At 33.2% G+C, this 13,999-nt stretch overlaps 4 protein-coding genes across 6 annotated transcripts; 3 read left to right on the forward strand and 1 right to left on the reverse strand.

Annotated features, from left to right (window-relative positions):
• The first annotated feature begins 16 nt into the window (after positions 1 to 16).
• On the forward strand, positions 17 to 1,594 carry LOC123681894 (protein phosphatase 1 regulatory subunit 7). The gene is made up of 5 exons (XM_045620244.1): positions 17 to 225; positions 317 to 614; positions 670 to 832; positions 890 to 1,198; positions 1,290 to 1,594. Exons 1-5 carry the CDS (start codon positions 198 to 200, stop codon positions 1,461 to 1,463), a joined length of 972 nt encoding a protein of 323 aa, XP_045476200.1. The 5' UTR covers positions 17 to 197; the 3' UTR covers positions 1,464 to 1,594.
• Positions 1,595 to 2,147: 553 nt separating this feature from the next.
• On the forward strand, positions 2,148 to 4,921 carry LOC123681895 (eukaryotic translation initiation factor 5A). Of its 3 annotated transcripts, none has more exons than XM_045620245.1 (4): positions 2,148 to 2,302; positions 2,739 to 2,974; positions 3,046 to 3,284; positions 4,414 to 4,921. In XM_045620245.1, the coding sequence occupies exons 2-4, from the start codon at positions 2,773 to 2,775 to the stop codon at positions 4,453 to 4,455; spliced, it is 483 nt and encodes a 160-aa protein (XP_045476201.1). In that variant the 5' UTR covers positions 2,148 to 2,302; positions 2,739 to 2,772; the 3' UTR covers positions 4,456 to 4,921. The 3 variants fall into 3 exon arrangements, with proteins under 3 accessions (XP_045476201.1, XP_045476202.1, XP_045476203.1); XM_045620246.1 differs by having other exon boundaries at positions 2,270 to 2,350; XM_045620247.1 differs by lacking the exon at positions 2,148 to 2,302 and adding an exon at positions 2,313 to 2,631.
• Positions 4,922 to 5,679: 758 nt separating this feature from the next.
• On the forward strand, positions 5,680 to 7,540 carry LOC123681896 (COP9 signalosome complex subunit 4). The gene is made up of 8 exons (XM_045620248.1): positions 5,680 to 5,852; positions 5,912 to 5,991; positions 6,064 to 6,215; positions 6,271 to 6,489; positions 6,542 to 6,706; positions 6,760 to 6,974; positions 7,029 to 7,210; positions 7,288 to 7,540. Exons 1-8 carry the CDS (start codon positions 5,770 to 5,772, stop codon positions 7,419 to 7,421), a joined length of 1,230 nt encoding a protein of 409 aa, XP_045476204.1. The 5' UTR covers positions 5,680 to 5,769; the 3' UTR covers positions 7,422 to 7,540.
• A 1,248-nt stretch (positions 7,541 to 8,788) lies between these two features.
• LOC123681897 lies at positions 8,789 to 13,738 on the reverse strand. Its single transcript, XM_045620249.1, has 9 exons — positions 13,552 to 13,738; positions 13,303 to 13,498; positions 13,054 to 13,227; positions 12,851 to 13,000; positions 11,479 to 11,672; positions 11,071 to 11,421; positions 10,771 to 11,013; positions 9,472 to 9,668; positions 8,789 to 9,206 (listed from the first exon to the last, which is right to left on the reverse strand). The coding sequence occupies exons 1-9, from the start codon at positions 13,662 to 13,664 to the stop codon at positions 8,932 to 8,934; spliced, it is 1,893 nt and encodes a 630-aa protein (XP_045476205.1). The 5' UTR covers positions 13,665 to 13,738; the 3' UTR covers positions 8,789 to 8,931.
• Between the last annotated feature and the right edge of the window lie 261 nt (positions 13,739 to 13,999).

Consider the following 13,999-nt stretch of genomic DNA (forward strand, 5'->3'; position numbering starts at 1 on the left):
TTGGAGACGTCAGATTTGACAGATGTCATTTAAACATCATATCAACAAAATAATAATGACATCCTTAAATAAACCATTCAATTGATATATTTTGCCGAACAATTTATGAATTGCCGCATTAGTAAGATTATAAGATCTAATCTGATCTGATCTAATAAGATTCTATTCCATATCGCATTTATTTGTTGAAATATAAAATGTCATCTCCTAAAGAAAAAATTGAGGGTAAGTCTCATCCATGTGTGATGTAAATTCCAATTGTATTACTCAATTAATCAATATATCACATGACGATTATTAATAATAATATTAATAGGAGAAAAACATGCCGAAATTGGAGATGCAGAAGATCTCGATAAGACTGGTGAATCTGCAGCTACGGTAAATGAAATTATGATAATTGACCCAGATACAACTGAATTAGATTTAAATCATGGAAGAATTGGAAAAATGCAAAATCTGGAACCTTTGCACAATATTGAGAGGTTGTATTTACGCTGGAACTTCATAAAAAAAATTGAGAACATTGAGACACTCACTACTCTCGTTGAATTGGAGTTATATGATAATCAAATTTCAAAAATAGAAAACTTAGGTACATTAGTCAATTTAGAGTGAGTAAAAATACAGGTGAATTTGATGTGATTCAATTAAAACCATTGATTTCAGAATGTTGGACCTGTCATTCAATAAAATAAAAGAAATTGAGGGACTTGAACATAATTTGAATTTGAAAAGATTATTTTTATCTTCTAATAAGATTCACAAAATTAAGAATGTGCAGCATTTAAAAAATCTAGAGTTGTTAGAGTTAGGTGATAACAAACTGAGGGTAGGTTCCAATGATTGTATTGAACATGATAATTTTTATTTTTTTTAATTATTTTAGGAAATAGAGAATATTGAAGATATGAGCTCTTTATCTTATCTTTATCTAGGAAAAAATAAGATAACCAAAATTCAAAACCTAGATACATTAACTAACCTCAAATGTCTCAGTTTACAGAGCAATAGGTTGAAAAAGATCGAGAACTTGGACAAACTTGTCAATTTAACTGAGCTTTACCTATCTGAAAACATTCTCACTAATATTGAGAATCTTGAAAATAATACAAAGTTAGAAACTTTGGATTTGGCCCAAAATAAGATAACATCCATTGATAATTTAGGGCATTTAACTGAACTTGAAGAGTTATGGGTAAGTTCTTAAAAAAGATTGAATTTTATAAAATAGTTTTCTTAGTTGCATTCTTAGATATGTTCAAATATTTGATGAAATTCTTTTTCAGATGAATGACAATGAAATAGCAGATTGGGCATCACTTCAAAATTTAGAAGAGAACAAAAAACTAGCAACAGTGTATTTTGAGAGAAATCCATTTGCTCAAGACCCAATGTATAGGCCAAAATTAAGAAGGATTATTCCATCACTGACCCAAATTGATGCTACCCTATGCCATTAAAAAGTCCTTGGTTTATTGTTAACTTAGTCTAAGATCATGAAAATATTGTTTTCTCAATTTTGCAAATGATATTGAAGATTATTGTAAACTTCTTAAATATTTTCCCAAATAAAAAGTATTCAAGGAAAATATATAGAATATCTTATAGTTCATTCACTTTAAGACGAAATATTCATTTATTTTAATTATAATATTATTTAATTTGCTGAATAATGTAAAGTGACTCTATTTCTTGTCAAAGTATTATAAACATGTTGAAATTATGATAGATATTTACTAGATGTTATTGAAGTATAATTTGATTTTTTTTTCTAATTAAACGAATAGTCTTGGTTTTTATGCCTGAATCATTAAAAAATAGGTTGATATTAAATTTGCTGAGGTTTGGTTCTTATGAGGTAATCAAAAAATATTCGTATTTTAGATTATTCGCTCAGAGTACTCGAAAACATAATTTAAAACCAACAATAAACTCTTTATATTCCAGAAGTCAAATTGTTATTTCAGACAAACGTTTGATATTCGAATTTTTCGCGGCTGGTTATTTCTTATGGCCGAGTCCTAAAAATAACAACCGATTCGATTTAATTGTTGATTGCTGAAATAAAATAATTTATGATGAAATACTAGTAGCTTTTATTCGAATATTGATATTTCTTCCGTTCTTGGTATAAATCCGCGTAAAATATCAATTTATACTTAAATCACAAAAGTACGACCATTTACATCGAAGTTAAGTTCGAAAATCCCGCTTTTTGGCGCTGCTGACTCGGCTGTCGTTTACATTTCGCAGCGCATGTCTACTAGTCTTTTAGAAGCAGTTTCCATCTTGTCCACATGTGAGTTTTCACTTTTAACAATTTTAGTTTGTTATTCACTTGGTTTTGGTAAATATATTTTAGTTGGAGAAAAAATCTAATAAGATTTTTTATTAAAATTCTATCATATTGTCAGCTTTATTGTTCCTCTATATCGTGTAGATTTTTTGACAGCATGATTTGGCTTATCTTCGCGCCATGTTGCATTTGATCACTTCTCAATTTCTTTCATATTATCAGTAGCACTTACTAAACATAGTATATTCTTGTTGTAATTCAGTACTAACATACCATTCTATCACTTAGTAGTGCTTTAATATTGAGCGATTTCTAACTTATTGAGTTTTTAGGTATGTAGAACCACATGTTTTTCCACCTTAATGCCGCGTGCTGATAGAAGACATTGCTTTTCCTCGTTTCTTTTACTCTATTTTAATTTATCTTTTTTTTTTTGTAGCTCGCTAGGAATTAAATAAAACAAAAACATAAATATGGCAGACATGGAAGAAACTCATTTCGAAACTGGAGACAGTGGTGCTTCAGCCACCTTTCCCATGCAATGTTCTGCCCTTCGTAAAAACGGATTTGTTATGTTAAAGTCAAGACCTTGCAAGATTGTGGAGATGTCTACTTCTAAAACTGGAAAGCACGGACATGCTAAAGTTCATTTAGTAGGAATCGACATTTTTTCAGGTGGATAACACTTCCCTTACCCTTTATTTACATCACCATATACAATTTTTCAATTGTGGTTTTTTTTAAAGGCAAAAAGTACGAAGATATATGCCCATCTACTCACAACATGGATGTGCCCCATGTTAAACGTGAAGATTACCAATTAACCGACATTTCTGACGATGGGTATCTTTCCTTGATGTCGGATAATGGTGATCTTCGTGAGGATCTTAAGGTCCCCGATGGTGAAGTTGGTGCCCAACTTCGTGCTGAGCATGAAGGTGGAAAGGATATACTCTGTACTGTATTGAAATCTTGTGGTGAAGAGGTAGGTCGAACAATTCTTGAAATTGCATGATTTTTGTTCTTTTGTCTTGGACTTGGTTCTTGCTGGAAATAATTATTGTTTTGCTTGTGGCTTTGCTGATTAGATATTTTTGTTGCTTTGAGTATTTACAGTAGTTTCTTTGTTTCAACTTGTAATTATTTTCAGTTCGCAGTTTTTGTGAATGTGGTGAGCATTTTTTCTTTGTGTAAAAGCTAGAAAAGATTCTTTGAAATGACTCCCTTCAATTGATAATTCATGGGTCTTTAAAGAAGTCCTCTTTTTGATGTTGGGATTGTCATTCTTTTTTTTTTGAAAATTATACAAGCTAGAGAATAATTAATTTCTGATTTATAATCATAATGTAAAAATGTATCTTTATTGAATTATCTATATTATTGACACTTATGCAGATAAATTCTTGATTATTTTAATCATTCATCTTAATCATTTCATAATTTTTTAAAATTATCAAAATGAATTGGAACCTTTATTCATTGACATTTACTGATAACAATTAAAAATGAAAAGATGGAAAGATAGACCAGGCAATTTGAAGTAATGGTACTAATGACACGACAACAGGAATTCACGGTTGTCTATGTTTAAATAACTGATTTCATGCCTAAGGATTTTAATACATCATTATCAATAATCTATTTGACAGTATATAAATTATTTTTATTTCACTTTGACAAAAAATTGAAAAAATTATTAATTCGGCCAAAAACTTGAATATTTCAAAACCAATCATTACATGATGAGAAACTTATTGGATTTGATGTCAATTTAAAGTATGTGTGTTATTTGCATTCATGTTCTTTGCATTTGAAAATTTTTACAACATAATTAGCTAATTATTTTGGGTTTAAATATAAATTTTCCTTTTAGAAAAGTAAACGAATACTTAGTGCATTCAAAACATTGTATGCTTTTCTAATTGAGCCGAATCTGATAAAGTAGTTAATGAATTTTGATGGGAAGAATCTATAATTAAATTAAATGTAGATCTTTGAGGTGCACCCTGCATATCGAAGTGATATTTATGAGAAATAGCCTTTTGCAAAAAAAATTGTTTATTGTGCACCGTTTGACATTTTCAAGTTGTTAATTTGAGTTTGATTTGTTACAGGTTGTTATTGCTGTGAAAACAAATACAGCTCTTGATAAATAATGGCGAAAGAAGGATAGGGGGACCCCACCCACTCTCAACACTGTCCAATCCAGGGTCCCCGTTGCGCTATATTATTGGGCTGGTTATAAACAAATAATACAATTATTACAGCTTGTCAACGCCAGTATGGGCCCGCAGAACAGCAGTCTGATGTTAGCATTTTCATCCAATATGTTATGTTGACAAAATTCTCATACAAAACCACTTTCAATAAATTTAATTTAATTTTAACTGATTGTAAATTTTTTCGTCTCTCTTTTTCGTCTTTTTTTCTCGGTTTTCAAGTTAGGACCACTCATTTCAGGGCGGTTTTGGAATGTTGAATTTGTTCCATCTTTTTTCTTGTAATTGGTTCGATTGTGATTTAGTTGTAGAAGAAATAAGTGGTTCTAATAATATAATTTTTTTGGATATTGTTGACGATCATTTTTATTACCAGTAAATATAAATAATATAGCATTTTTAAGACTTGTTTAATATTGTTTAGCCTAGGTTTTTTTAAATACTTATCCAACCGATCGATGGTCTTCGCAATAATTTCATTAGAAGAATTGGTTGAAATATAAAAATATGGCCAACTCTTAGTTTTTCATTACCCAGTTTCCGAAGATTTAAAGCAGAAAATTCTGTTGGTCTTCGAAATAAAAACTTGTTGACATGTAGAGTTTAAGTTTGTTGGCATTTTCCTATATTTACTATAAATCGTTCAAGATAGTGAAAATCATTTGCATAAAATGTTTTTGCTTTATTATTTCCTTGAATTAATAGAAAGGAAATGGTAAGTCTTCAAAACAGAAAGTATTAGGGAAAAAAAGGTGCTAAATATGAAGTCTTGGTTGATATTAATTCCATTTATAACTGACTTCTAAACGGTACAAATCTATTGGTACCAAGGCCTTAAAATATAATTCAAACCTAACTCATTTTCTCGTAAGAATAGATCGAAAGATTTCAGATGGAATTGAAAATTAGAATTATACCACTGTTTAGATAAAGAAAACAAAATGACAATAAAAAGTACCTTAGCGCATTCTTGAAAAAAATTGATTTAACTAAAAGGGTTTAAGGAATCGAAACAACAAAAATCTATTCCTAGATTAATATTTTTAACATACCCTTTTGACCCTAAAATGTTCCCAAGATTCAATATTTTTCCTCGATGTGGCCTTGTACACATTAATAAGAAAAACTGATATTATTCTATGACAGAGTCTATCTGTGGAAAACCTCAAATATTTTCAAGATTAATCTAATGTCAAAAACAAAAACTGAAAAAAACAATTATTAATTTGTAGCCTAGAGAAAATTATTAAAATGCGAGGCAAATCAAACCAAGTAAGGGCCCAACTGGCTACAATGATTGCAGCTGGGAGTTCCCATAAAGATCAAGCCGAAAAGTAACTATTTCAACCGCAGGTTAGAACAATAAACGAACAATATTATTTGCAATTTTCAGATACCGACAAATCCTCGAGACTATCCTAAATGAATCGGGCGAAGAACTTACCGAATGTCTTCAAGTTTTTATCGAAGCCAGTAGGTATTTTTTTCATACAAATGATACCTTAAACTTAATTAGTTGATTCTCTTAAATACTCCAACTTTCAGTTGTTAATGAGAATGTGAGCTTGGTCATTTCTCGGCAGATTCTGACTGAGATCAGTCAGCACCTTATGGGTCTCTCAGATGATGTTTCAAAAGCGGTTTCCCATTTTATGCTTGACAAAGTCCAACCTAGAGTTATATCCTTTGAAGAGCAAGTAAGTAGAGTCAATTTGAATGAAAATCTCATTCATTATTTAATTGCTTTCAAAGGTTGCCAGCATTCGCCAACATTTGGCCAATATCTATGAAAGGAATCAATGTTGGAAAGAAGCAGCATCAGTCTTAGTTGGAATACCTTTAGAAACAGGTCAAAAGCAGTATCCTGTTGATTATAAGCTGGATACTTACCTCAAAATTGCCAGATTATATTTAGAGGATGATGATCCTGTTCAAGCTGAAAGTTACATAAACAGGGCCTCTCTTTTACAGGTGACTAAGTTCATTTTGAAAAGTTACCGGAAAGTTTATAATGTTTTTATAGGCTGAATCTCGCAACGAAGTATTACAAATTTATTACAAAGTCTGCTATGCCCGAGTTCTAGATTATAGACGAAAATTTATTGAGGCAGCTCAGAGGTACAATGAACTTTCATACAAACCTATCGTACATGAAGACGAAAGGATGACCGCCTTAAGGAGTGCTCTAGTAAGTCAAGCATTTGGAGAGATTTCATTTGTAAACGTTGATTTTCCTTGAAGGTTTGTACTGTTTTGGCTTCTGCTGGACAACAGAGATCAAGGATGTTGGCTATATTATTCAAGGACGAAAGGTGTCAACAATTACCAGCATTTGCAATCCTTGAAAAAATGTATCTTGAAAGGATTATCCATAAATCTGAATTGATAGAGTTGGGTGCTTTGCTGCAAGCTCATCAGAAGGCTACAACAATAGACGGATCCACAATTTTAGATAGGTAGAACATTGAATGATAACTAGGGTAACGGAAATTGAGAATTTCGTTTTTCAGAGCCATTATCGAGCATAATCTCTTGTCCGCTAGTAAATTATACAATAATATAAGTTTTATCGAGTTGGGAGCTCTTCTTGAAATAGATCAAGAGAAAGCCGAAAAAATAGCTAGTCAGATGATAACAGAAGGACGGCTGAATGGTTATATCGATCAATTAGATTCGACTGTACATTTTGAAAGTATGTATTATATGAAAGAAAAGGAGAAACGGAATTCGGTTATTCTAATACATTTTGACAAAATTTGATATTTTCAGCGAGAGAAACTCTTCCTCAATGGGATAAACAAATTCAATCGTTGTGTTATCAGGTCAATTCCATAATAGAGAGCATTGGGAAACAACATCCGGAATGGATGATGAAGAGCATGGAAGAACAAATGGTCTCATAATTTGATATTTCATAAAAAAAATACTGTACGAGTTTTATGTATTTTCAGATAATATTTATCAGTTTTTGTGATTTTTCGGTTTAAAATTTTATGAAATAAATGTTCAATTTTGAATCTTATTGTAGTTAATTATTTCGATCTCATGAAAATTTGTTCTGTGCTTCTCAGTTGGATATCAATAAAATGAGAAATTCAAGAATTATTTATTATTCGAATTCTCAATTCCAATTGGATCACAATTCTAAAAGGGGATTTTTCGAATAGCGTATTCGGCTGGTTGCACCAGTTCGAATTAATTCGAGCTGATTATGTCATTTAGCTCTACAAAAATTCGAATTTATTCGCACTGGTGGTGCCAGTCGAATACGAAATTGCAAGATAAATCATAGAAAAGATCTAGTATCACAGATTTTATGTTGGATCTTTATGATTTGCCGTTCTTCATTAATAGCATAGATAAATACAACCCCTTATCTATGATCAATAGACATAGATAATGATATATTGGTCTGTGCTTGAGATGAAAACAAATGATACACGAACTTTTCATGTCACTACTGTCCATATTGTTGAATACTGATTTTCCGATAATTTTGGTCAACATCTTAATTATTTAATGATCCAATTATTGTTGGTTTGAAGTGCGACCTGAAGGAAAGATGCAGCTCACAATCTAGGTGAGTTTTCTCCCATACTAACTTTGCAATGAAACGGTAAAGCAGCCGACTATTCTAGACTGTATTTTTAAGTAGGATTGCTAAATTTTAGTTTTTTAGAACTAAAAATGTTTCCTTTGAGAGGTATCTTATTGTATTTAGGGATAACTACAAAGGGCTGAAAATTTTTAATAGAATAAAACTATTTCAATTAGAAAATTTGCAATATCATCAATACATAGAATTTGTCCTACTTGTTGTATTCTATGAATCCTATTTCCTAATTATCAAGAATTAAACACTAAACGAATGTTAAATGAGAAATAGATTGATTGAATAATTAATTTTATATGTGCTCAAAGCGGTAACATCAGAATTAATTTTGGAAAACAAATTATAAAGGAAGAATTTTGAAATTTTACATTGGAATCAAGCCTTTTCTGAAGAAATGTACTTGAGTTAAGTGAATTTTATATTTCATAAAACCTAGGATATTTTTGTGAATTAAAATATGCGTCGTATTTTTTTACGAATAAGTATCAAAAATAATGTTATCATCATTATTATTTCTGTCGTAATTTCTATAATTTGCTTTTCTAAAACATCGAAATAGTATCAAGGTCAAAAGGTCACTTGTAAACAGTTTCTAGAAAGCGATTATTTTTCTGGAATCTGGATTGTCAAAAATTGAAGTGATTAAAACCAAATGGATGCTTAATCGACATTATTTTTAATAGGTATATAAATTAAAAAGTAGTACATTTTAGGTATAGTAACATATAGGTAGGGTAGATCCATAGTAAACACTTAACAGAAAACTTAAACATACTTAAAAAAAATAAGATAAAAAACTTTTAAGCAAGATTGCCGTAGGTGAAGTAACCTGCGATAGTTGGTTTTTCCATTAATTTCTTTACACCTTCCAAAGCTATTTTTCCTTCTTTCTTACTTTTGCCAGATTTAGAAGAATGCCCTGATTTCATCGAGTCTTCCTCCTTTTTTTTCTTTAACTTCCGCTGATGCCCTGGTTCGATTTTCGGTAGTAAAATCCCCAATGATTTTCTTTCACCATGATATTTCCGCTTGAATTTCAATTTTGGCAATACCAGTTTTCCTGTTTCTTTGTTAACTGTGAAAAATCATTAGTTTAACGATATTCGTGCTAAGAATGAAGGATTTTGTAGAAAATCAACTGATTCTCACCACGAATCGCAGTTTAGGTCATAGATAAACTATATTTCTATAAGATTATAGTTTGTCTATGATCTGAGTGCTCCATATATTTTATATAACTCTTTGATCTCCCTCTTCCGGGAGTCATTTCTATGATCTCCCGTATCCGCCGAATCACAGGAACATTTTTATGATTCCGAGAAAAAACAAATGCTACCTACTTTTCATAACTGAACTGTCGGTGTCCATTTTATTGGAAGTGAATTTTTCCAATCTATCAAAGTTTCTTTCGATAATTCTATCACGCATTCTCGTCCTCTTCTCATCTACCAAATTACAAGAAGGATCAGTCGTTATCTCTACACAAGAATAGGTTACTTGAGGGTAGCCCGATCTTCTTGCCCAAGGTACTGATCGACTGAAAAATTGAGCCCATTTGATGCATTTGAATTTTTTCTTTATAATAAAGAATAGTAATTTACGTAACAAGTCCGGAAAATATGGTTTTTTTGGACGAATAGACAAAATTCCAGGACGAGCGTAAGCGAGTCCAAAAAAACCATTTTCGGGCGTGTTGCGTACAATATTTTTTCGGCAACCAAGTAGAATAATACTATCACTGCTGCTTTCCATATTTTATTGCGATTGCGATAAAAAAACATGCAAATTTTTGACAACTAATTTCATATGAACTTTCAGCCGTTATCTCGGATGCTATGGATTCTATGATTCTTTTCCGGCCTAGTCCGGGAAGTACGTACTTTCTGGACTAGGCCGGGAAATGCTACTTTTTCAGAGAAGAAGCGTCCGAGAAGTGAGCACTTCCCGGACGGTTGCCGAAAAAAGATTTTTCTGTCCTCATCGCCACAATTTTTTTCATAAGAATCCCATTAACTCATGAACCGTTGAGTTTTAACCCAAGGTATGGCATATTGCCGAAATTGTCATCAAAAAAGCTATCTAATGATGCAATAATATACTGGGTGTGCTTTTTGAAATAAGGAAGTAGTAATCTGTTTCCGGTATAACCGGAAGTTGTAGAGATCTGAAAATATTTCAGGGAGAAAGATCATTGTCTCAAACCTCTGTATGCAAATTTTCAGCTCAAGATCATGACTAAATTTCCATAAACGTCTGATAGGCCATCTCGGTGAATCAACCTGTATATTACTGGTACTTTCTCGACAGAACCGCGATAATAAAACGCTAGGACACAATATTTTTCTTTTCTCAAGCCAAAATCTGTAGCCATCTCTAAATAATCACGAAAGCAGCACACGAAATTTTAAACGAATCTTGAAATTATTATTTTATATACACACATTGAGAAATTTGTGAAAAAAAATTCGATCATCTTTTCTCCTTCGAATTGAAACACTGTTTTTTAATGACTACGTCTGATTAGAAAAGTGATGATAAAATGCGCATGCTCATAAATTCAATAATTTCCGAGTTATTTGAGATTTTCTCGAATCTCCGGAAATGTCTAATCGATATTCGAACACCGTGTATTTATTCACCTTTGGGTCGCCTTAGACATCAGGGTGGAGTCAAAAGTGTCAGGCACTATTGTCTGTTCCTGCGCGAGCTGCTTTATCGCTTCCTTGGTGATGAACCAGGAGGTCATGGCCCTAGCCCTGGGGTCCCTATATTCTTCAGTTCCCGCTGTGGAGGTGGTTTCGGTGCTCTTCAGGGACGTTTCGTCGTGCTTGGTGGGAGGGGGTTGTTTCCCCCTGAGCTTGAACCTGTCGATCACGGGACCCCTGCCGAAAAAAACAAAATTCAACGATAACATCTCGGGACCAAAAAACTCCGCTCACAGCTTCATCTTCATCTCCAGATTCTGCAAAATCTCGGCCGTGCCATGACTGACCTTGGGGAACTTCATGGCGGACACTTTTTTCTGCGTCTTCGGCTCTATCTCCTCCTTGGACGGCTGCGGTAGGTTGAGTATAAGAGGAGGTAGAGGTTCTTTGGCCACGTGGACCCTACGAGCACGCGTCTCCATCTCGTAGATCTCCATGAACTCCTCCTTGACCTTCAACAGGTCCCCCAGCATCTTGTTCATGTAGAGGATCTTGCCCTCCGTGGTGCTGAGTATGTGGACTAGCGTGGTATCTTTGGTGAAGAACTCTGGGGCCATTATGGTCTTGAGGCGTATCAGTAGGAGGCTGGAAGAAGGTTAGGTAGGCCTTGGTACGTCTTGGAGGCGCTCCGTAGGAACTTACCACACCACGTGGTCCAGGGCGTCTCGTGTCACTTCCATCTCCATCCAGAGCCTCTGGGCGTTCAGCTCTATGTCGAGGATGGTCCTCTCCCAGAAGGTGACTTGGCGTTTCGACTCCTCGTACTTTTTCGATTGCTCTGTCAGTTTCTCGTTGAACTTCAACAAGGTGGTCCTCCATTTTTCGATTATCGTGGCCTGAGGGATGCAAGTTAGCAGTTTGAATGGGACTAAGTATCAATAATAGAGCATAATATTGAAAGTTTCAACAGATAGATGAATTTTTAAATGAAAGTTGTCGATTTTTGAGGTTCAAGCTGATAGTTTCGATCGATGATCGATGTTTACAGAAATGATGATAGTTATTCCTTGTTAACTGAACGGAAAGAAAGCTTTGTGATAACTTTTTTGTCTCAGATTTTCCATTTTCGCTAGCGAAATATAGGATGTTCCTGAATGACAGATTCCTCGGATCATTTTAAGAAAAAACCTTCCCTTCAAAAGATATTCAACTTAAATTTGGCATAGATATTCTAATTTTAGGTTTTCATCATGTGATAACCTAATTTTAAATGCAAATTTACAGGGTGATATTTTTCTGAAACAGTACTCGCTTCTTTCCTTCAGAACTTTTTTTTGCTGGACCACTTGTTGTCCTACTTTTTGGTTTCTTGTAGTTTTGTCGTATGCTATAGATTTAGAGAAAACAATTTCAAACAATTCTTCAGTACCTACTCCTCAGGAAAATCCAAATTATTATAAAGATCTAGTTAGTAAGATGTGATGAATAAATTAACTATTAGTTTTGGTACTTATTTACCCAATCTATAGCGAAGATTAAGAATGATTCGATAAACTGGTACCTATAATAATCACGAAAGAGTGGGACTACAAGAAACACTTTGCATCTCGAAAACTTGTGGGTCCATGTTTATGGTACTTTTATATCTTGAAATTAACCAAGGAATTTCTCAAACCTCCATATTCTCTCTATACCTCCAATTTTGGAACACCCTATATATTTAGATCCATCTTGGACAATTTTGGTATTGTAGGTCCGTCTGTATGTCCGCAAACTGTTGTACCAGACTCAACTTCGGAAGTTCTTATTGGATTTTGATTGAATTTGAATTGGGTATGGGTAGGTATCTTGTTTGTGTCGTTGATGGTTCCATACAATTTTCTCTATTTTTAGATATAGGGTTTTAATTTTAGCAGTAAAGGAAAAGTGAAATTTTTTTTTATCGGAAATTTCAACGACCTTTTCATGCATTTGTCTATTAGAACATCTCCATTTAGTCTGAAAGTCAGTCACGTAATTGAAGAAAAAAAATGAGAGGCATAACCTAAATAAATGATTTTTCAAAGAATCTTACGTAAACTTTCGAGTACTCGGTCATAGAGCCATGTCTTTTTTTAGCAACATGTTCCATTTGATCCCTCGAATCCAACAAAAGGGCGTATCTGACCAGTATATCGCTTACATTCTTGTCCTTAGTACATTCGGCGCATTGCATCATGAAATTCTGTGAAGGTAGAGTTGTTGATTGGCTATATGTTTCGGAGAATTTAGAATTACCTCGTAAATTATGTGTTTATCCATTTCTTGCTTCATTCGAGTGCGAGCGTTTTGTAAATAATCTATATTTTCTTTGATTTCCTTAATAACTATGTCTTTCGCTTCTATTTCTTGTTCCAGGGCTGTTATTTTTATTTGTTCCCTTTCTATCTTCTCTCTGTTGTGCACTGCGTACTTTATTAAAAAAAATAAATTGAGCAACTTAACAAGGATGGTTTATTACAAACGGAGTTTCATGAAGAGTTATACCTCGTGGAACTGTATGAAGGCGCATCGAAAATCCTCTTCGTCCCTCCTTAAAGAACCCCACTGATCCACTAAACTAGTACGTAAGCCATCGGCTTCTGCCCTCTTTAGAATCAACCTGTCTTGCACTTTGTGCAGTTTGTCTGTTTCGTATTCTCTGATATTTCTGATGTCTCTTACCATTTCTTTGGCTACGTATCTTGAAAAAAACGGTCGGTAATAAGATTTCTATCTACAAATCTGTGAACTCACTTCTTTCTCTGCCGAATGAGGCGTTTTAGCTCTTTCTCATCTTTCGGATGTACCTTACTGCAGATGTTCCTCTTCACCTTACTCAGCCTTTTGTCTATTTCAATATAAACCATTATAAATCGACAAAAAGGTATAAAGTTGAGGAAAAATTATACACAATCCGTCAATTCGTAAAATATGTGACAGAATAATAAATAATTTCTCTGATTGTCCACATAGCCAAACCGTCTATGGATATCATAGAATTTAAAATTGAAGATTAATTGAGCCTTACTGAGTGAGGCCGTATGTAAAGTCCTCAATAGGGAAAGTCCTCTAAAAATTAGATCACCGTAGCTTTTGCTTTGCATAGTGCTGTCTGGTTTGAGTTAACTCTTACTCAAATTAATATTATTCAATAAATAAAAGAAAATTATCAAAAAAAAAATAAAGGACCATCAGAGATCGT

This window comes from Harmonia axyridis, chromosome 6 (genome assembly GCF_914767665.1).
Source record: "Harmonia axyridis chromosome 6, icHarAxyr1.1, whole genome shotgun sequence".
Classification (NCBI taxonomy): domain Eukaryota; kingdom Metazoa; phylum Arthropoda; class Insecta; order Coleoptera; family Coccinellidae; genus Harmonia; species Harmonia axyridis.